The following is a 24,089-nucleotide window of genomic DNA, read 5'->3' as shown; positions in this document are numbered from 1 at the left end:
TCTCTCCATACCCATACACAGCTGGGCAACCAAAAACATCGTATCTGAATCATACATAGACATAGTATGTGAAAAGGCTGCACACACGGCTCACTAGCAGAGAGAATTTTCACATACTCCCTAAAGTCCACCAAAATCCACAAATCAGAAATTAATCGAACTCATAAAATCAATCCAATTTAAAGGCAAAGCAAGCACTAAATGAAGGTGATGCTATTAGAGCATATAACCCGCTCCAAAAATCTCGAACACATGCAGAAACCAAAACATATATTAATATGGATCCCAACAAAACACATAACCTGGAGTCATCACCTTACTGAGCCCATAATTCTATGAAAACAAATGCAGTAAAAAGCAAGATGTGGAATGGATCCAAATAGAGAACAGCAATGCCGAAAACCCAAAGAAAATAGCCCAGAAACCAAAATAAACAGCCAACCACAAAAACATAAAGAGCTGAGACAGATATGGGATAAACAGAAAAAAAAAAAAAACCTTGTCAGATTATTTTGCTATAATAACTTTCACGATTCGGGTGAGTTGCAGACTCATAAGGCCAATTCTTTTAAGTTTTGCATAAGCCAAGTTTAATACATTTGAAAATTAATGTACAGTTTGAGGGCAAACTAAATGGAACTCACCTCCTTGAGCAACTTCTCATTTCTTTCACCCCAAATATTATAAACAAGAGAAGTTATGATAGCAAATACAACCTATTAATAATATATAGTGCTCTTGGTTAGAATTAGCTTCCAGAATTTCAAGCATGAAAACATGGTAGGGCCCACCTGACTATATCCATCACATATGAGCACCCAAATAAGAGATGAACAATTTTCTTTTTCAAGATTGCAATACGCATAAATATTTTAGATGATGAAACCTTTATTCATACCATTGACAGCTGGTTTCAAGTGAGAATTTAAGAGAATCCATTGAAACAGATATGTTTTGAATAAGTTGCTTCAAGTTTCAACCCCCAAACTAAAGGAGTTTGGGCATACATCCTTTAGAAGGCCCATGCTAATTAGAATGGGGCTTATCTTTTGAGCCATAGAGTTCCGTTCGATATTTGTAATTAGATTGATTTGAAAATTGGTAGCTAAATTCTCTATTTACTAGTTCCTGTAAAGTAAGGTTTATAGCCTTGGCCTGTAGAACATGCCAAAATGTGGGACTTAAAATTCATCATTGAATCAAACCAAAATAGCGAGTCTTATGATCTCACACAATAGGAAACCATTGATTAAAATAGTTTAATATTGATTTTCATAGTAACACATAGTTTAACACACATAGTAAGGTGATGAGTCAATAGGACACTTGATCAATTGGGAGGTGTAAAAATTGAACTCATCTTTCGCATGTTTGCTTGTCTACATTGAAAGTATTTAAGTTGGGTTTCTAACGGCATTAGTCTTTGAGGTAACCCTTCACAAACATTATTGATACCGGTTAGCAAAAGGTCTATTGACACCTTAGGTCTACTAGTGCATTTTTCAGGGTACTTTGAAGTTTGAGATCAATTCAATTGGTGAAGTTTTATCAATGTCATAAAACATTTAAGGTAATGACAAAGTGAGAGCAGAAATGGATGATATTTTCCCTTGATTTGTTTTAATATTCTCATGTCAACGATATTAAGAGGTGTGTTTAATAGATGTCATGGAGCATAATGTGACTTGTGTCATGGGAAAGGCTATGGAACACACTCACAAAGATTGTATGATGGAGTGTGAAAAGACTTGTACCATTAAATTTAAATAGGAAAATATTAATATTTCATGTTGTTTAGTCATGAAATGCTAGAAATGAATGATCTATCCAACAAATAAATATCTTTTCTTATTTTGCTAATTATCTCATGTCAAGATGGATGCAATGTTCAAACTGACTCATGGTACAGTGGTGCTCGACTTACATCATAAGAAAAGCTATGAGATGAACCTATCAAATACCATTGTGGGGTGTGGTGTGACTCACATTCATAATTTTCAAGCAAGAGATATTCAACTAGTTTGCAAATAGAAAATAATTCCCCTTATTTGTTAGTGATTTTCTCATTTCAAGAAGGTTGGGTGTCTTCGACAAATACCATAATGGAGCACGATATGATTTATGTCGTAAAAAATACTACAAGATGTACCCTTCTGGATGTCATATTTAGTTGTGATGTTGCTTTCTTTGTTAACGTTCAAGAGAGAGATTTTGAGGTCCTATAACTGAGACATTTGCTCTTACAGTGACTACAAACAATATTGCTAGATGGAAGAGTAAAGAAGCTTAAAATTGAGTGCAAGAAAAAAATAAAGTTAAGAAGATGCGCATTATAAAAGAGTTATGAGTGAAGATTGTTAGCTTAAGGATTGCAGGACTCAATTGTGAGCCTTTTGTGGGAACGAAAAAAATGACAAGGAGCAAGAAACGTCATGAGCAAGAGATTACTGAAGTACAATACATGAGATTTAAAGGAGATCAAGGGGAGTAGATGGGAATTGTAGGTTTCATTTTCTTAACCTCAAGATCCATCAAGATGATCTCATTCTCCTCCTAACAAATAATCTCTATTAACATAAATTTGAGAGTTAATTCCATCGATAACACTTGTATCTACCAAGATCCATCAAGATGATCTCATTCTCCTCCTAACAAATAATCTCTATTATCCATCGATAACACTTGTATCTACCAAGAGGCCATCAAGCACTTTTGTCACCTCTTGGGACTCGAGATAGGCTGCACTATGCAATCTTATCATGACCTGCGAAAGATCATCCTCAATCGTGAATTAATTCTAATAATTGAGTGTGTATTGAACTTCATGAAACAATTGCCAAATGATGTTGTCTTCCATAGAAGAAGCACCTACAAAACTTGATTTGCCTCCATATCCTTGTCTTAGATTAACCACTTGTACTTAGCATCCTCCATCACGCAACAACAAAGACCATAATTGCACCTTTGCTTCTTTCACAACATTGAGAAAATTAGATTCCACCATAACCCGCACAGCTAAGTCGAGATCATCTTCATCCTTACTCGACCTTCAATGCTAAAACCTCCATTATTACAAGCAATCCTATCACAAACTCCATCTCTAGTTTACAGTCATAAGAGATTAAGTTCCCCTCATGGTATTCCTCTCAATCCCCAACTCCTAGCACCCCTTTTATCTTTATTAATCACAAATAAAAAATCACAAAAATCCTAGAATGTAGTACAAAGAACCTTTTCGAGCTTCACATATACCATTAAAGCTAGTGGTGACTCACTTGATAACTCTGCCAATGATATACTTCTATTATATTGGTCTCACCCCATTCTAACATAATGCAGGGGCTAAGCTCACCCAATTCCGTCCATGATTATCATTTTGTATGATAGCATCACCATGCTCGTCAACAACCACAACGCCAATTCCTTTATTGACTCCTCATTCAATGCTTCCATAAACGACTGCATTAATGCCTTTGTTGATGATTGCAAAAATGCTCTCCATTGTATCTCTATCGATGCTTTTATTGATACCTCTCAATACTCTCCTTCGACATTATCCATTGATATTCTCCATTGATACCTTCGTTCATGCTCTTCATCCATACTCTCTATTGACACATTCTATTCTCCACTGATGATCTAAATCAAAACTGTTCATTAATGTCGTTCATTAATGCTTTGCAACAATACTCTTTATCGATACCTCTATCGACACTCTCCATGGACATTTAGTATTGACACCCTCTAATGAAGCCTCTACCTATGTGTTTGTGAATGCCTGCATCAAAAACCCTCAATCAATGCCTCAAGTTGACACCCTTGGTCTACATCGCCCTTCATACATCTTGTCATCAAGAAGTCGTTGTTTATCCTTTGTTCAAGGATCTAGTCATATTGGCTTCTATGATAGGGATCTCTATGCTACATCATTGACCCAAATCATATTGCTTCAAGAATCTCATAAGCTATATTATGCTCCTTCTACAACATTCACAAATTTCAGGCAATAAATCTCTACCAACTTCATATTTAGTCACAACTATTTCTAAAATATAAGTTGACATCTTTGTCTCCATGCGTTTAATGTCGAATATTATCATATGTGCTAAACTATATTATGATGATGATAATATTTTTTATTATTGTATATAAGCGCATGTATGCTTACACTATTCATATATTTCAAGAGAGATCAATTCTATTATTCTATTATTCTTTCTCTTTCTAACAAGCTGATCAACAAATGAAAATCAATGGTGTCATGTTGACCTAATCCATCAAAGATAAGAAACATATTTTAGATCACCATAAATCAATATCAAAATTTGAATTGAAGTTGGCTTGTCTTTGATCATAAAATAAAAAAGTAAATGATTCCAACTAAGTTAAACAACATTGGAATCATTCATAATAGAAAAAAAAATATGCATGAGAAATCAGCCAAAGACATTTAATCTAATTTAAAACTTTATTACATAAATTAAGACTGAAGCCCATATGCAAAAGATGGAGGATCATACCTTCTAACGTCAAGCGCAACAAATGGAATCAAACGCTCAGAAAGAAGTTGAGCAATAATCTGCATGATAATGCAAAAATTATGGAAGAACATTTACTAAAGCTATAAGAACCAAATGTACCCCTAAACAAATGCAAAGGCAACAAAATAGCAAATAAAGTAAAAGATAAAGGGGGAATGGAGGTGTGGGGTGTGGGGTGTGGGGCTAGGTAAAGTGAGAAAACACTACCTGTCCAACTCGTCCAAAACCACATATAATGATGTGGTCTTGTAGATCATCGGTCTGGAAAAGGTACATTCTCTTATTAAATATATTAAGGCAGATCAGGCATGGAAACAAAATATAAAGGATGACTAGAGGCTACAAATGCAAATTTATCTTTAAGATTCCAAGAAAATATATTTAACATTACAGCGTACCAAAAAGATTGATATACCGAGTTTATATGTCATACAAGAATAATTTAAAAAATTATGTTCAGTCATTGTTGCCTGGATGCAAATCATATTTTTTATATCTGAAGGTATACTTATTCGAATTACTTTGAAACCAATCTAGATGATTTGATAATAGAGATTTCAAGCACAAATATGAATTTGTTTCAAAACTATTGCTACAATACTTCTTTTATTAGTCCAAAGAACATATTCATATGTCTTAAATGTCTGGTTCCTGCTTATTCCAAATTGAACAAACTAGACTTTTTCAATGAAGAACAATATTTTGTGTCTTCAAGCCTTCTCCAAATGTATGAACGATCTTTCAAAAGTCACAAACTTAACACTACAGCCAATACTAAAATGATAAAAAGAAGAAAAGATTACAAAACTTAGAAGGATAAAATATATCAATTTCTGTCCTAACAAAACCATCAATAAAAATCATTAGTATAACAATACACCAAAATGATCTCAAGGCATTCCTGCCAGAAACCTACCTCACTCTCCACTGGTAGTAAACTTCGAACATCAAGCTGCTCAAATCGAGAAGCAAGCAACTGGCCTCCAGCTGCTAACCATGGTGTAAGAGCCATTGAAATACCAACCACCAGAAATAGTATAGATGATAGTTGAGAAGACAGTATTCCCTGAATTATAAAGCAAACACACTCAAATGCCTCCAAATCTAGTGAAATAAAAACAATAGCTTCTCAACATTATATCCCATCTATTATTTCCAAATTATACTCATTATGAAACTGTATAAAAGCAAATGTAACCGACAATAAACAATAATGAAGAAGTTTCAGCTGTGTCAATTCAAAAAGCAAAGCAAATCCAAAATAAAATTAAAAGAAAAAATCCCACTCAGAAAATCTATGAACTAAAATTGGATCATAAGATTAAAGTCTAACCTGATTTACAGCATCTCCAAAAGTAACAAATGCAAATTCTCCACCAGGAGCAAGTAGAAGACCAACTCGAACAGCAGCTATAGTTGAAAGGCCAAAAATCTTACCTAGTAAAGCAACCAATATACACTTGCCACAAATTAAGAGACTCAGACTCCCAAGGATAACAGGAAAGTTGGAAAGAAGAAGCTTTGGATCAATTGACATTCCAACCTGGAAAAGCAGGTACAATATCCCAAAGTCATGAAAGAAAAGTTCTGATCAGGCATTCCTCAGAAACCAATGAAGGCAGTTAAGCAACATATTCCAAAAATAGAAACATAAAATATTTGGAGCGGTTTCTAACAAAAGAAACGGGTTAAACAGAAAAGCATTACAGTCATTAATTGAAACCTATGCGCAACAAAATTGGCAAGCAGATTAATAATAAGAACCTAGATACCATACTTTCTGCGGCGGTGAAGAAAATATTCCATCTTTTATGGTTATAGAGAAGTTTTCTTTGATATTGTCATCATTTTACCAATCCTTTAGCATTCACTCCAACAATATTTTTTAATTGGTATAACAATAACATGTAAAGGAGATTGGAAAAGACTTCCCATGCCTTATTCATTGCATATACCAGTATCAAATATGCTATGATATATTCATCTGCAGCTTAATAGCTATACTTAGTATTAAGAACTCGTGCCTATAAATCTAGTCATCATACATTTAGCAGACTACTTACAATCATTAAATTTTTTTTGTTCTTTTAATTGTAAATGTAGAAGATGGTTCAACTTGTGTCAGGCGGATGTCAAATTAGTGCACCTATCCAAAATGATGCTTTATTATTACGAAATATCGGTGCATTATAAGAGATAACTCAAAAGGAAAAAAAAAATGAAAAAAGAAATCAGCAGCCTACGGAAAAAAAAGAAAAAGCAAAGTAAATTAAAAAAAATGAGGTTTTAATTGAGTTCATGAAGACACTTTGAGAATTAACAATGAATTTATGTGTGAGTGCACGAGAGAGAGAGAGAGAGAGAGGAGCAAACAATGAAACAACCTAAAACTAATTAAAGTATTATGATGATTTGATTAGCACTTACTGTCATGAAAAATAGTCCTAAAAGGAGACCCCGGTAAGGAGCAATATCTGACTCAACCTGCAAAGAAAATTCTGTTTCTGCCAAGAGGAGACCAGCCAAAAAAGCTCCCAGTGCCATAGACAGTCCAGCCTGGTATAGGTATCACACTAGCACAGATTCAGAATTTCAAAGAAACTGATAAGAGAAAATGAAACCAGACTTACTCGAGCTGTAAGGAGACTAGTTCCAAGAATGACAAGGAGGGTATTTGCCGAAAAAATCTCTGCATTCTGATTCTCTGCAATTTGTCTATAAATTGGCCGAAGAAGCTGCCATATTATAGATGTCAAATTAACAATTACATAGATCATATGTGAAGAATTAAAAAAGTTGTTCTAAGTTCCAAAATGAAATATATATATATATATATATGTATTTTCCTAAACCCAAGGACTAAATTCTAATACAAGGAAGAAAAGAAACAGGAATGCAAGGAAAATTTCATATTTCAGTTTTTTTTTTTTTTTTTTTTTTTTTTTTCAAGGATTATAACAATAGATAGTTAAAAAATATTGGCAAGTTTATATATAAAAAAAAAAACAATTGATGGATAAATGCATTCTATCTGATGGCATTGCACAGACATTTAGAGTAGAAAATACCCAATTGAATCACAAGAACACCGCGATGAAAAAGCTGCTTGGCCTATATTCTATAAGATAAAACCATCAATGATATCTTACATCTATGTTGAGTCCAAATTTTATGCAATCAAATTACATATTCACAAGCGGTCAAGGGCATAGTTGTTCGTTCTGCTTTTATTTCAGTGAAAAAGTAAGTGAAGCAGTATTGCAAGAACTATAACCAATTCACATACACTCAGCAAATAATAGCTTCAAGCGCAGCATCCCTAGTGATCCATTGAACCATAAAAGATAGCATGCGTGCTACTTTAATACTAGAGAAATAAAAAGAAAGCCTTACCAACCGCCCCCCAGCAATTATGGCTGTTATGGCAACCATTGCCTTGACACCAGCCACTCCAAGGGCTTCTGCTATTGCCTGAAAACCAATCTGAAAGAAGCAAGATTTTGGTAAAGCTATGCATAATTTAAGAAAAAAAATAAAGCATAATTTTTAGATGAATATAACATAGATAAATCACAAAGAATTGCTGGATGAAAATTAAAAAAAAAACAACAACAAGCCTTTATACCACTAAGTGGGTTTCGCTACATGAATCCTTTATCTTTGTTGTGTCCTATTGTTATATTTTCATTTAATTCTAATAAATTAAGATCATTTTTTCAACATGCCCAAGCTTTTTTAGGTTTACCTCTACCATTCTTAACATAAGTCAAATTTAAAATATCTAGTCTCCTAGATGGGTCATTAGATGGTCAACATTTAATGTGACCAAACCATTTTAAGACAACACTCTAATCTTGTCTATGACCGGAGCTAATCCAACCCTTTCACGGATATATTTGTTTCACATTTTATCTCTAAGTGCAAAGCCACTCATCAACCTGAGCATTCTCATCTCAGCACATTAAACTTAATTTTAAGCTTCTCTTTTACAGGCCAACATTATGCACCATAAAGTATTGCAAATCTCACCACCATTTTATGAAAAGTAAAAAACACAAAATGAAATTCAAGATAACACAATGACAAGATACAATAACCTTTTGTTGAAACAAAGAACCATATAAACCCATTTTTGTAGCGCCTTGTTTGAAGCCTTGTGAATCTTGGCGAGTGATGATTTTTTCCCCTTATTTTCTCTAAAAAGTATTGCAAATCCTTTTTTAGAGAAACAGTAATGCTCTTTTCAACCAGAACTCTAACCAGAGATAACTTAGAAAGATGAGTTATAGCATCATCCACTTACAATAGTTTACCAGAAATAAATTCTACAGAGTAAAGGATGAATTGGTCAAAGTAGAGTAAATGAAGCATAAAACCCAAGCATGATTGAATATTGCTTCCTCAGATGAATCAAAGTGCAGAATATTTTAACATTTGTATTGGAGAGCCACCCATGCAGCAAGAATGCCTTGTGAAAATTCTAGTGTAAAGTGCTTATATAGATATACTTATAATGATATGACAAGAAATCAATAAACCCAACAGAGAAGTCACTAATCAAGAAAATATCTACTATAACATTACAAATAATCTTTAGAATGGGACACCATGAAGAAATTTGCCCACAATAGAAAAAGAGAGTGGACTTACTAGCTCAATAATCTTAGTATCAATGAAAATAAGCACAAACTTGCTATAAAAGTGGATGGCTGCTTGTGTTGAACTTAATTTGAATCTTGTTGAAAAAATAAAAGAAAATTGGAGGCTAAAGGACGCTAAATATCCAAAAGCACATTAGGAAAGGACCACGCTCCTAGAAAAAGTTTGGGAAGCGTGTTTGATGGAAATGAGTTGGAGGAATAGTAATAGAATGAAGTTACGGGGAACAGCGATATTTTGAGGGATAAATGATGTTCGACGGCTGTCTCAACTGAAAACAGTAAGGAAAACCATGAAACAGTGTAGCACGGATGTCGATGAGGGGTGTCAGCTGAAATTGTGGCATGGATAACTTCAGGACAGCGAACCGGAACTGATAAAAACAGTTTTCCTGCTGCGAACATCAGTTTTTTGTGAGTTGGGCAACGAAGGAGACCTAAAAAACGTCCAGGAGAGATTGCCACCTTGATACTGGCAGGCTACAAGCACATTAGCAAAAAGAAAATCAAATATACAGCATTCCATTAGATAAAACCAGGAGAAAATATCCCCAAAATACATAAAACAAGCCAAAAGTCTTCTCAAAATCGAAAATACCAAATGCATAAATAGTTCCCCCACAGAAAAACCTAATTAGAAATAAATAAAAAGGAAATAAAAGATATGCTGAAATCGAAAATCGGCGCCACTGCTCTCGAACCTAGGATCGCGGGTCTGCCATGTAGAAGGAGATTTTGGGATAGTTGATAAACTAGATGCAAAAACGGTTAATACGGAATCATCACAATGTGGGAACAATAGAGAAGAAGATAAAGGCGAAATAAAACCAAACAAAATTACAAATATTGTATGGCAATTATGGGTGGAATGCAAAATCTAACAAAAATAGTGAGGGCGACACCCTAGTTAAAGAGGCCAATGTAACGCCTCATTATTAGGAAGAGATGGACCCCCTATTCGATGTCAAACGACTTCAAAAGTTTACTGTAACGCTTTCGAGCGGAAGCAAAAGCGAGGGAAAAGTGAATCCACAGATTTCCAAGGAGCAAATTTGGAAGACGAGGCTTATAAGATGAAAAGAAGAAGATGAAGAGTGAGGGCTCATGAAGAAGGGGCTAGGGCAACAACAAGTGCTTCCGTGAGTGGGCTTGAAACCGAGTGAGACGAGGAAGTTCTCATCTCGGACAAATTGGACCTCCCTCAATAATGACAACTTATGAGGTTGATTGTATGTCTGAAAATCTTGAAATTCTTTTATCTAAGGTAGTCACGTGTCTAGTGTCGACCCCTCGAACTAATGACCCTCTTGGAGAACCAAGAATAATCCTGTTGGAGTCTCTCTCATGGGCTTAGCTTAAATCACTAGCATGTCTCCCTCATCAGCTAGAAGATGACACTATTCTCTTACCCTAGGTTTTCATCATGTTCCTCCTCCATGACACCCAGCTCGGTGAAAGGTAATATTCTCCTATTTGAGCAATTTGATGCCCAAACTCATGGCACTTGAAGGACTGCCTGACTGGGATATATTTGATAATGCAAGCGAACTCTATCTTTCCTCCACTCTGGATGGACTTCTCCTTGGGTGGTGTCTGCGTGGGTGCTCCACTAGGTATACTTTTATTACTTGATCCTAGGATTGAATTACGTCTGTAAGGTATATCGATAACCTAGTGAAGTTGTTGTCTCTCCATCTTCAAAGCTAGGGTTTGAACATCGAGTGAGGACCCATATGGCTGCAGTTGCACCACATTACTAATAGACGGCCTCAATCCTCAAAAATACCTCACTATTTTGTGCTCTTTTGGCTCCACCAACTCACATTTCAGCTTAAATTGATCAAAGTTAGCTTTATACTCCTCCACAAAAGTGTCTCTGTGGCTAGGGCTGTCAATTTGGCTCGTTGTTCGTGACAGCTCGTGTTCGGCTCGTTAAGCAGCTCATGTTCGGCTCGTTCGTTAAGCCTAACGAGCCGAACAGCCTAAGGAGCCGAACAAGAACAAATTTTCTAGCTCGAAATGTAAACGAGTCGAACACGAACAACAGTTTGTTCGCTCGTGTTCGGCTCGAAATGGCTCAAAAAAATATATATATAACTTTTTATATAATAATATATTACATATATTATTTATATAATAATATATTATATATATTTATGCTAAGTTTAAATCATAACACCTCATGTGACAATGTGGTTAGTGTATTCTTTTATATAGATTTGATTCAGGTTCGAATCTCACACTTTACGTCTATTTTTCTTAATTTTAATTTAACAAGCCAATTTCGAGCCGAACACGAGCCGAACACGAACACGAATATTTAAATTGAGCCGAACACGAACACGAACACACTGTTCACGTTCACGAGTCGAACACGAGCTATTTCGAACGAGCCGAACATGAGCCAAGCCTGAGCTCGCTCAAGCTCGGCTCGTTTACAGCCCTATCTGTGGCATAGATTTTGGAGCTTCATCAATATATCTTGAAGCAACATAGAGGAAGGTATTTGTGTTTCATCTCCCTTTCCATATTGGACTATGTAGTGATCTTACTCTTCCTTTCTCACTGTCAAAACTGCTTCAAGTTCTCCCATCATACTGAAACATTTTTTCCAAGCTTTTGACCTAAGAAACATCCTTATATTGAATATTTAACTCTTTTAACCTAAGAAACATCCTTATACTGAAAATTCACAATTCACTCCACTGTTTTAAGTCAATCGATAAACTCATCCGGATTTATGCGATCATCGAAATCTGATAGATATACCTTTACTCAAAGATCCTGACTTCTCTGACATTTCATGCTAAATATTCTGGATATTAATTCATAATCACTAGAAACTGCCTAGTGAAATGGATTCACTTCCTCCTCTCAAGCTGATGAGTCACCATTATGGCTATAAGTGACCTCATCGTACTGTGTCCCTTAGAAGTCAACAAGCCACTGTTGCAGTTGGAGAATTTTTTGTTGCCTATCCTTCATAGTAAGCTCACAGACACTTCTTTCCCGATTTCTCTTATTAGACAACATTGCTTCATTTCCTCCCGATCAGATTTCTGATGAAAGTGGGATTGTAAATCGAGGTTGATCGGAGGCTTAGGTTTTGGAGGTAGAAGTCCCAGAGTAAAACTTTGGTGGAGGTAGAAATGGCAGATTTTGAAAGTTTAGAGTTGGGGCTAGGTATTTCGGTAGAAATGAATATGAATGGTGAACTTTTTTTTTTTTAGGGAGGGACAAAAAAAGACAAGTCTCTAAAAATCTAGGATTTGTCGAGCTCTTATACAAGATGATACTGTTCTAGGGCGTTCACAAAGATATTTAGGAAACAGGTTTTCAGGGAGGTGGTTGAGGAATGACTCAGGAAAGGTAATATGCAAGATTGACAACATTTTGAAGTGACTGCATGGATGAAGTTGTTGGATAGTAGATTTAACATCGTTGGCGGCTGTCTCGACAACAAAAAACAAAGAAAACTCTTAATCGACAACATTCGAACAGCGAGGAGGTTCAACCATCTGTTCCTGGGCAAAGCTACAGACACACCACTTACAATGAGAACATGATACATCACTTCAAAGAGCATAACTCAGAAAAAGTCTCTCAACTTCATAAAATCAACAAAACCGAAAATTCAAAACCCTAATACAACATATATAAAAGTCTCACTATAGAAATAGCCTAACAGAAAATAAACAAATGGTAAAAAAAGAATAAGAAAATTAAAAAAAAATGAAATAAACCAAAAAGGAATAAAATAAGGTTGGAATAAGAAACCGAGAGTCCCTGTTCGATCACACGCGATCGCGAATGGACCCGTGATCCCGCATTTAGCTAAACTAATGCTTAGTGTCACTATGACTCAAAAATGTCCATTATGGGAGAAATGGAATCCTAGTCAACCCTCTGGGTTGCTCTCCCCTCTCCAGGCATCCTCTCCTCCTAAATGAATCAAGGCCAACCTTGACAGAGCATTTTCACATGTGAGCCATGGATGCAAGAATGTAATGGTATTATAATTGAAGGTGATTATTGCAATATCATACAATTTCTACAAACTACTATGGACCGAAAACTTTGACAAAGCTGCCCCAAAACCGCCCCAAACTTAGCATTTTCACCTCTTTTAGATAAGTTTTGTTTCGTTACATACATATAGAATGTAACAAGAAAGCTCATTTTTGTGTTCAACTGCCTTACAAGATAGTTTTGTTTGAAAGCATGTTGATGAGAATAGTGATCTTTCTGCTATTCTCATTGATGATAGGTCTCATTTTGTATCCAGATAGCTGCATACTTGCACATTTTTATAACTATTGCTAAGTTAATGAAATGCACACTTTCAAGTATTAGGTTTTTTTCACCTTTCAATCTCCCAAAAGGTTTTTTGATTTGCATAAAAGCTGTTTATAATCGTCTTTGGTACCAATTACTTCGCAATTGTTCACCTTTCAATCTCCCAAAAAGTTTTTTGCTTTGCATCAAAGCTGTTTATAATTGTCTTTGGAACAAATTACTTTCGCAATTGTTCTAAGTTAGCTTTCAGCATACTACTTGTGTAAGCTTCTAAAAAATTTAATCAATATGTTAGTCTTGTATGGTAGAGAATCTTTCTGTGCATGAAGCATTAGATTTCAATGCATGCTGCATAAAAAGTGCTCAAAAAACATAAACTACACAAGATTACAGAAAAATGTATTTTGTTTGGAAACAAAGAATTATGATCAGAGCATACCCCTCCTTTGGAAGAATTGGGTGAAATAAGAGGTATCAGTATTAGTAAAACAACCACAGCCAAGTCCTGCAAAAAGCTTGCAAAAATAGTCAATGAAAACCACTTAGATCTATATGAAGTACTAAATAAACATTAGTAAGGAAAAAAAAAAAAAGAGGGAAAGAGGGAACGCATAACGTTGTACTTCTCTTCTAAAGACAAATATTGCAACAATGTACTAAAATAAAACTCATCATACTTTTCCTATTTCCGTAATTCCGCACAGACAAGATGTCATCATAAAAAATGAGATATCTATTAAAACAGAATTCTGGAAATTGTGAAAGTCAAAATTTGCAATGGTTTTTTCGCTTGGTATAACCGTGATAATCACAATACCCTACATTTTGTGGTGGCAGCTTCCTGTAATGACATAAGAATAATTAACATTTTCATCACTAAATGAAATGCATACCTGAAAAAGCAAAACGGAAAATGTAGCACGACCATGTCGTGATGTGCTCTCTCCTCTTTCTTGGAGCACCTGTTAAAGTATGAGCACCTATTGGTAAGTTCAAATTTTCTTTGAGGTATTTGTCCTGATATAAGCAAGACATTTACTTTAATAAAACCAACTAGCTCCAAACAGGCAAATCAGTATCTGAATTGGGTAGCACAAATAACAAAGAAGACGAGAATACACCACTAACTGATGAATGATTCCCTATGTTTTCCATGAATTTGAGCTCTCTACAAAGAATATAACTGAAAGGACATGTTAAAAAGAAAAGTGAAGATAAATAGGTCATTTTTGACGATACTGTTGTGATCAGTCAGTGTCTCCTAGTATTACTACTGACATATGAAAATATTACTCGTGTAATGTGACCATGATTCACATGCATATGATGGTAAGTCCTATATAAATAGGTCATTTTCTCCCGAACAGGTCTCCTTCAATTGTCTCTTTGATGGCAAGGTTGGAGTTGGAGTTGGTGTTGGGGTTTGGGTTTGGGTTTGGGTTTGGGTAGGTGGAAAATGGTGTATAGGGATGATGTAGGGTGGGAAAGGAAATTTTTGGGTGGCAGCAGCGAGCGGGACTAACGGCGACAGCAACAGGAAATGGGTGGAACGACGGGACAGCAAAAGGAGAGTTGTCCCAGGCTACGGCAGTGAGGAGTATGGTTCGACAAGGGGAACTACAAGAAGAAAAGTAAAATGGTTGTTGTCGGGGCGGCTGCAGCGAGGAGGGGTGCATGGTAGCAAAGCGGGAGGGATGCAGAGAAGTTGGGGAATGATGCCACCTCAGAAGTGAGATACAACCACAACACTACTCGACCCTTGGCGGAGAATCATCGCCTCGAAACGAAATATAGTCGGAGCACCACTCACCCTTGGATACAGTCCAAAACGGGAAAACAAGGGATCCTAACAGCTATCCTGAAAAAAACTCTATAAAAAACTGATCTAGTACACGAAAACAACATACTTATAGACATAGAGTAAAGAGGAGTGAACCCCGCTCCAAATAGGATGCAAGCCCATGCCTAGAACGACTGGTCAGTCCCTCATTTGCTAGACTGAAACGGTCCGGGGCGCAGGAAGCCACAGCAATTGCCACGTAGGGCGCTGTATGTCAGGTTGTACTTCAGGACAAAAAAAATCTAAAGTTTAAAGGCTCTTATACCAAATAACACCAATCTAGGGTTTGACAGTATGTAAAAATCAATGGAAGGGTTAGGATGATTGTAAGATGATAGTTGATGAAAAAATACCTGAAATGAAGGGGTGTTTAGGAAGGAGTAGAAAAATTACAGCAGCTGTCTTGGGCGAAAAATAGCCAAGGGAAAGGTTGACCGCCCAGAAGGTCCACTTGCCTATCTTCGATCAACCTACAGTCACACCAATTAAAAGAGACGATGGTATGACACTCCAAGAAGACAGAAAAACAGTGTGCTGGCCGGTCTGATGGATTGGGAAACCCCGAACCAAACTGGTTCAGGTCTCCTAAAATTGTCCCGGGACAGACGCCCCGGGTTCGCTCCCACTGGAGTGAGTGATATCTTTCCCACATCACTGTTCTTGTCCACAAATTAAAACATCTAGCTGCATGCTCTTCAGGGATAAACAGTTTATTGTTCAACAAAACTTGAAAACTTTGAGCAATATTTAGACTTGGACTGAACAATTCCCAATTAAGGACACTATTTTATAAGCATAATTTGAGGGAAAAAAAAAAGAGAAAAAAAAATTGGAGCAAGAATATTGTAGTTTGAATGACATGTTCATAGGCTGCTGAGCCTTCCTTTAGAAATCTAAGCAACATAATCATGTCATACGGGCAGATGTTTGAACATGTTAGTATATACTAGGCTCAAGGAAACAAGTAAACTCCACCTGTAAGACTACTGCGGTGGATGACAAAGCTAGACCATTACCAATAACAATTGCTGCAGGGCCTGGAAGCCGAGTAAAAAAATGGGCAGCCAAGCCAAATGCAACTGCAGTCACCAGAACCTAAAAATGACCAATAAAAAGTAGAAAACATAAAAATACGACCTCCCGTCAAAAACTAATAAGATGAGGAAGCTTCATATCACCTGAGCAGAGCCTAACCCAAAAACATACTTCTTCATTGAACTTAACCTTTCCACAGAAAGCTGCAAAGCAAGAAGTACATGTTTTACAGGTTTCTCCACAAACAATTTCTCAAGAAAGAAAAATTCAAAAATGCTACCCATTTTTTTAGAATTTGAATTAAATACTAAAGAAGGCCACCTCAAGTCCAATATTAAAGAGCAGAAAAACAACTCCAAATTCAGCAATGGCCTTTGTCCCATGAACATGACGGATAATAGACAGTCCATAAGGACCAATAAGAATACCAGCAGCCAGGTATCCAAGTACAGGACTACCTGAAATAGGTCAAGCGCCTTAGCTGAATGAATAAAGCAGATTTTTTTTAACTTAAGTGCAAAATAATTGAAAGAATAAGTCAGAAGAAATTTTGAAGTAACTAGAAAAGGTATTGCAGCCAATACCTAGCAGCTCATCAAGCTTGGAAAGTAAGACTTGAAGATCACACGGAGCATTCAAATTGAATAAATAAATAAATAAATCACATTGAAACCACCCATCCTCATCCTTAGCTATACAAGCCAACTATTTTGAGTCAGCTTATATTGAAACATGTGAATAACATAAAGATAACCAATACAAAATTATAACTGTGAAGAACGAAGAAATGCATTACTTGCATCAAGTTACAAATCCAAAAATGTTCTTGAAAAGTGCAATAATTTTTAGTGAAAGAGTGAAACGTTATTCACAGCAAATCATCAAACTGTGCTTGGATGTGAGAAGACCTGACAAAAATCACCCTTAACTTTTATACAGGCATGCCACTCATCGAGTATTTTACCCAATAAACTGTAGCTTACTGCCCCAGAAAAGTATCTCATAAAGGAAGGTCAACAACAGGGGACTTTCAAATATAAATGGGGTGCAGTGCACCGTGCATGGTAATTTTACATGGAAATCATGAATTGGTGACAAACGGTAACTGGTAAGCATCTTTATCCATATGGTGGCATCGGGCTCATAAAAAAAGAAGAAACCACTATATAAAGAAGAGCACTGTGTATAAAAAATGTTTCTTTCATTGGAATAAACATGTGGCCCTAAATCATTTATGAAAAAAGAGGTTCATGTGCGAACTCCCCCGCATATTTGCGGGATCGGAAACCCCGCACAATCGTGGCATCCCGTAATTCCGCAGAGTCGGGATTCTCAACCGTAGCAGAAAGGCTGAACGACCTGTTTCGTCCAGATTCTGTTTCAGCCCTGATTTTCTTCCTTTTTGATTTATTTCCGATTCCAAAATTTTGTTTTCTTTATTTCTTATTTTTCATATTTATAATTAAGATTTTACTTGGGAGACTATTTATATGTTGTTATTTTCTGTTTTGAGGTGACTTTTGATTGGATTTATGTTATTTGAAGATATTATCTCTGATGGAGTGTGTATCATATTCCAGTTGCAAATGGTGTGTATGTATCTTTCGTAGGAACAAGCGGCAGAGACTCCTCGCCACCCTAGCATCATTGATTTGGAGTTTTCTCCGCTGATTTCAGTGAAGACAGTCGCTGCTCAACGTTTATCTCTACCGATCGACACCTAACTCCGACCAACGCCATCAAACCCTTATATTTCGTTCACTCACTATTCCATAACCACCTCCCCTCAAATCCCATTTTCTAATATCTTTTAGGAGCCCCAAAGAAAGATCACATGTGTATGTCAAAACCAACAAAGGTAAACCCATCGGATTCCACCAACTCCTTCTGAATTCCCAGGGATTTCCAGCTAGCTCAAATAATCCTGATAATCCTACCATCGGTTACATTTTTTAGCACAGAAATGCACAAAACTTAGTAATTGCAAAGCCTTAGCAACAAGAAATATACTTCTCTCTCTTTCTATCTATCACTAAAATAGCCGATGACTCCACATCAATTTTTCAACAAGCACAACCACAAATAAAATTTTAGCATGAACCTTACCCGTAGCCACTTTCACATCCGCTTTCACAGGGAGAAATTGATTTCTTCCACAATTGATGATTGTAGATCAATCTAATAAATATAAAATAATTACAAGTTGGGATTGCAGCGCAAGCAATTCTAATATAAGTGGATTTGCATCACAGCAAGGAAACTACGCGATCAATATTATTTGTTGTTAGGATCTAAAGCCAACTTGAGATTTGGATTTGATCGGAACCCCAAAAAGTTCAATCACGGATGATGGATTCTTTAAGTTTTCGGTTGTTGAGGTATGAAGTGGTGTAGGTTTGGAGGTGGGGGGATAGACAGAAAGACGTTGGCGGCTGGTGGAGGGAAGCTCGGGTGGTTGAAGGAGAGGTGCTAAAGGAGGGAAGCTGCAGGGTGGTTGGTGGTTGGGATCAGGTGGCGTGGGAGAGAGCAAGCGGACCAGCGTCTGGGAGTAAGGTAGAAGGCGATAGGTAGGAGGTTAGGCGACCAGTTCTGGAAAAGGCGGAAGGGAGACTAGCCGGCGGCTAATACAAGGGAGGGACGCTGGCGACATGAGGTAGGAGGGTGAGTGTCAACTCGAAGATAGGGATCAAAGGGATGGGAGGTAAATGTCGTCACCATCTCGGAGCAGGATACAACTAAAGCACCACCTATCATCGGATATAGCCCTAGCAAGGGAAAAGAGAGCCTAGAGACAGAAATTTGAAATCAGAAAAACCAATATTGAACCTTAAACTCAGCAACACATATACTTATAACGACAGATAGGCGGGAAAGGAAAAAGGAGGGCAATTTCCTCCCAAAGGAAAGGAGTCGGTTGGTCCAGCCTCCTGCTGGACCGTGACTCCTATTGGACCCGAACCCTTGGCCAGTATAGCCCAGTAATCCACTGCATCATCAAAGTTCCCTCAATCCCGAGAGACTGATGTGGAGCATCAAATTTACCTAGACCGATTATGTCCAAGGTTATTGAGCCCTCTAGTCTTGGGAGTGTCGCCACTTTTTAAGCATATATTTGCTTTTGTTGGTGTTTAGGGTTCGATTTTTCTATAATTTGCTTTGAGACAGTCATTGGCACTCCTCCCTCTACAGGTCGTATTCTAGAGTTTCAAGTGGTACTCCGATTGTATATTGGTCTCCAGGGGATGTTTATCTTTCTGATACATTTCCCCCATCCTTTCCCGCATCGCTCCCACATCCCCTTCATTGTTTCCCTGCTTTTTCCGCCTAGAAAATATGTTTTTTTTTTTTTTTTTTTTTTTTTTTTTTTTTTTTTTTTTTTTTTTTTTTTTTGTGTGTCCACCCTGCCATCGCCACCCAGTGACAGCAGTTGTCTTGTTGTCCTCACCTTTCAGCTTGCTAGTTGCCTCCTTGCAATCACCCCGAAGATCCATAGCCATAACCGCTACCTCCTGCAACCTATTCTTAGTACTTACCATTATTATTTTCTTTCAGTTTATTGTATGTTCAATTTCTAGCTTCTATAAAATTACTAGTGGTTTTGTTGTGTTTCTCCTCACCTTATTTCTATAGTAAATTCAGTATCATTTTATTTCATCACTCACATGTCCTAAACATTGGGTGGTAATGAAGCATTTGATTGGGCAGTATACCTCCTTCAAATAGTGCAACTGATGCTCCACAACTCTCTTTTGGGGAAAGCCTTCACTGTTTATTTAATAATGCAACAACAGTAAAAATTGGTCATAAGTTCTTGAGGATTTGGCCTAAAAAATCAAGAATTTATCACTCTTTTTGCCAAACGTGCTACATTGAACCATCCAAAAAGAGGAAATAGTCCAAGAAAATGCTACCAACAACTCTCCAAATCAGAAATTAGTAATAACTTTCCAATTTCATTATACATCTTACCTAGACCAATATATTAGCTTTTCACATCTTCTTTAGAACTCAAACTTCAGTTTTTTGGATTATTCATAATAAGCATCATTATCTTCACCACCCTTTTGAAGCACGTCTTTTTTTATTAAACTTTTTTACTTCCTCAGTCCACCACCAGATCTTCTTACCAACGCAAGATCATTTTTGTAGAATGCCCTAAAATTTTAAGGTATTCTTACTGATAAACTAGCCATCTTATTCTAAAATTTGGTTCAACTAAAAAAAACTCCAATTTGCTTGTGCAAGTAACCTATCTAGAAAGATTGACAACTCAGCCTTAAATGGTTCAGCTAATACAATGAACAACCAGCTACAAGAATCAATATAAGCAATGAAGAATTAAAAAATAAACCAAAAGAAAATGATAAAGGATGCCACAAGAAATATACGTGAAATTACTCGTTCCAAATATTGATCAAGCCCCTATAAGCCAAATAAATAAACCCTTCCACGGTTTATATAGTTTAATTTCTTTAAGTCATGATTCAAGTTCGAAGAGTAAAAAACTACGAGAAGATATTCCAGGGTAATCATAAAAATCTAATAAGAGCAGAGTCCTGAAATGTATTTCACTTTATTTTCAAACTGATATGGGGCACATCTGCATTTATCATACAACAACAAGCGCATTGAATAGGTAGCCATGTAAGAATGGCAAGATATATCACAAATTAGAAATCAAACCATAGAAACAAGTGTATATCAATCGAAAAAAAACATTAATCATTAAACAAATAAAGAAGAATAATTAAAGAATTTACATAGTCGCAAATAAAAATATAAATATAAGAAAACAATTGTATTCGCTTACCACCAGGAATCTTTTGGAATATAGGAACAAAAATTACACTGGCTAACAACAGCCATAGCATATCAAAAAGGGAAGCTTCTTCCTCCTTTATCTAGCAAAATAAGAAGTAATTGTCAGACTTTTATCCATAAAAATGAAGTGCTATCGATAGAATTATTTTTAAAGCAAAATAGATCTTTTTACAGAAAACAGCATGGAATGAACAACAACTGGAGCCATTTCATATAGTCCTTGACATAACATTCAATAATTTTCATCAAAGTCTTGAATTTCTAACCAAATCTTGCAGGTTTTGCAAACAGTAATTACCAGAAATCTTTCCAAACAGAAGAAAGAAAGAAAGAAAGAAATCTAAAATATCATCTATCTCGTCAGTAATCAACACAAATCCTTCAAACAAAAGAACAAGTTTAATCAAAAGGATATATCATCTACCTCTTGCTGTGGTAAAAGCGCAATAAGCTTTTTCAATCTTTTAGGGAACCTCCTTATCTCCTGAACCAAAGGTTCTGCAGTTGAGGTTACTTCTTCAATACTAGTTACTAAATCTGGCTGTTGAAGCAGCTGATAATTTTTTTCTGCTCGAGTACTCAAAAGAACAGTCCTGAGCCAAACAAATGAAAAGAAAAACAGATAACTATGTCAGAAACTTATGTTGAATCCAACACTAAAGAACATGAAGACAACCGACAAGAAAGTATTGCTGAATACAAATATAACACACCCAAGTCCAAGAAGCAAAGTCCCGAGAACTAGGTTTGGTGCTTGTTTCTTAGCAAACATGGCTAGCCCTTGGATAACAGTTGAAGGAGTGAATTCTTTGCCTTCTACTTTAAAAGAGAAAAAAGATGCAGAAAAAAAACGAGAAGATTTTTTTAATAATCCTTTTGGAACATTTAAAGTTGAATCCTTGGTTAGATCTTTTGACTGAAGTTCCTGCTTCTTTCCTTTCTTTGTATCGTCCTCAGATTCTTTGTCAGGAAATGAACTCGGCATGCCATTCATCTGATCAGAGCTTTGTGCCGACCCCACAATCAGCTCAGCCACATCACTAGCAGGTGACACTCCAATGTCTCTTACTACAGTTAAGCCATCAGCAACAGCTGAACTAGTCTTCTCTGCATCGTGGTCCACTTCCTCAATTAGCTGTTCTTGGGAAGGTTGTTCCAGCAGATCAGCTGAAAAGGCAACCTTCTCTACTTTCTGCAATGCAAGCTCTGCATCATTCACATGTTGTGTCACCTCCAATTCAAAAGCAACTGCTTGCTCTGCCAGGAGCATTATGTTGGCAACATCCTCCTCTGCCTTCAAGGCATTCAGCTGAGTCTTCTCAGCAATTTCACTCAACCTGTCTACTTCCTTCTGCAGCTCCTCCTTTTTTGTTTGGATTCTCTTCAACTCGGCTTCATAGTTATCCAAACGAGCCTTACAATCTTTAATCTCCTCCTGGGCAGAAAGAAGGTCCTGCTCCACTTCGCTCTGCATAGAAGGCTCCGCCGAGACTGATATCTCTTCTGTGGGATCCAATAATCCTGTTGCCAGCCTTAGCCTAGCCTCGGCCATTGAAAGGGCCATAGTGGCCTTCTGGACAGCTTCTTTTGCCGTAGTCTCTTCATTAATTATCTCCTGAATCATAGTAACAGCAGAAGTAACATCTCTCCAAGCACTTTCTGCTTCATCTTTTAACGCGAATGCAAATTCAGATGTATTCTGAGCCTTCTGCTCAAACATGATACTGTTAAGCCTGGCAACTTCAAGCTCCTTCATAGCCTTCTGAAGCATTTCTCTTAAATCCTCCAACTGATTGTCACCCTTTACATTATCCACCGAACCATTAGTTTCTGTAACAGAAATTGATGCTACTTCTGTGCCCTCAGCCAAAGGATCAGATTTTGACATCTTAGGACTTTCAGTAAGATCCTGACCTTCCCCATCAACATATGCCAAAGAGTCATTTCTCTGACACTGCAACCACACAGCTTCCTTCCAATGTTTTCTGCAATTGCATGAACTGTCAGCCAGAGAACGCCGCCTCACATGCAAATGAGGAAAAAGAACTCGACAAACTGAACGCTGCGAGCCGCAGTGGCTAGCACTTACAGCGTGGTTTCTCCTCTTTGCTGAACGTAATCGACAGAAAACCCTATAATCTCCAGCAACACTACAATCCCTAGCACCCGACTTAAATCCTGTACTTCTTATGCCAGAACCCGGATAAACGCCATAATAGGCGACGCCAGAGTGCCAAAAACCACAAGCAACATCCATCTTCTTCTCTTCAAGAAGTTAAAACTAACACAATCACCACAGCCGATTCAATAAAAATCGAAATCTTCAGTGAAAATATATGCAATAAGAACAACCAGAATTCAGCGAAGCGGAAAGTACGTTACCAATCATGCAAACAAGGAAAATAGAATCCAACAGAGTAATGAACGCACAGCAGCAAAGCTTACCTCATCAATTCAAGATAAATGGCTACACCTCTCAAAAACCCTAGAACTTCAGTCACAGAAAAAGCGGCAGTGAGGATATAGTTGGAGAAAAGATAGGGGGCGTCAGTCCGAGCTGAAGGAGTGATACTAAGGATTCCGGCGTTACCTACGAGACCTTCGATAGTGGTTAGTGAAGAAATCAAGCGCTCGGACTTCGAAGCGAAGCATTGAAGAAGGCGAGCATCGCAGAGGTTGTTTTCTGGATCCGTGCTGTGCGTCGGGAAAGTGAAGTGTCACGCAGGACTGGTGATCGGTGCCTGGGATGGAAAGACGCTACTTTGAGTGTGCTGGTTTCGTTTAAGAGAGGCGAGAAAAGCCTGCGGCAAATCTTACTTATAGCAATATCACATAAGAAATTAACGTTTTAATTGGAATACCATTCCGAGGTCTTTATATATATATATATATATATAT

General features: G+C 37.0%; 1 protein-coding gene across 1 annotated transcript in view; it reads right to left on the bottom strand.

Moving 5' to 3' along the window:
- Positions 1–24,017, bottom strand: part of LOC110022771 (K(+) efflux antiporter 2, chloroplastic-like) — a 29,573-nt gene extending 5,556 nt beyond the window's left edge. The window contains 16 exon segments of the mRNA XM_020721871.1: positions 4,521–4,579; positions 4,749–4,802; positions 5,458–5,607; positions 5,875–6,084; positions 6,969–7,097; positions 7,172–7,276; positions 7,935–8,024; positions 13,935–14,000; positions 14,389–14,457; positions 16,311–16,430; positions 16,514–16,573; positions 16,692–16,828; positions 21,181–21,271; positions 21,616–21,784; positions 21,905–23,512; positions 23,637–24,017. Of these exon segments, the coding sequence (XP_020577530.1) occupies positions 4,521–4,579; positions 4,749–4,802; positions 5,458–5,607; positions 5,875–6,084; positions 6,969–7,097; positions 7,172–7,276; positions 7,935–8,024; positions 13,935–14,000; positions 14,389–14,457; positions 16,311–16,430; positions 16,514–16,573; positions 16,692–16,828; positions 21,181–21,271; positions 21,616–21,784; positions 21,905–23,448 (3,053 nt within the window). The 5' untranslated portion in view covers positions 23,449–23,512; positions 23,637–24,017.
- Positions 24,018–24,089: the final 72 nt, after the last annotated feature.

Source organism: Phalaenopsis equestris, unplaced genomic scaffold (assembly GCF_001263595.1).
Source record: "Phalaenopsis equestris unplaced genomic scaffold, ASM126359v1 Scaffold000202, whole genome shotgun sequence".
NCBI lineage: Eukaryota > Viridiplantae > Streptophyta > Magnoliopsida > Asparagales > Orchidaceae > Phalaenopsis > Phalaenopsis equestris.
The sequence above is the reverse complement of the archived record's forward strand: the minus strand, read 5'-3'. Positions and strand labels throughout refer to the sequence as shown.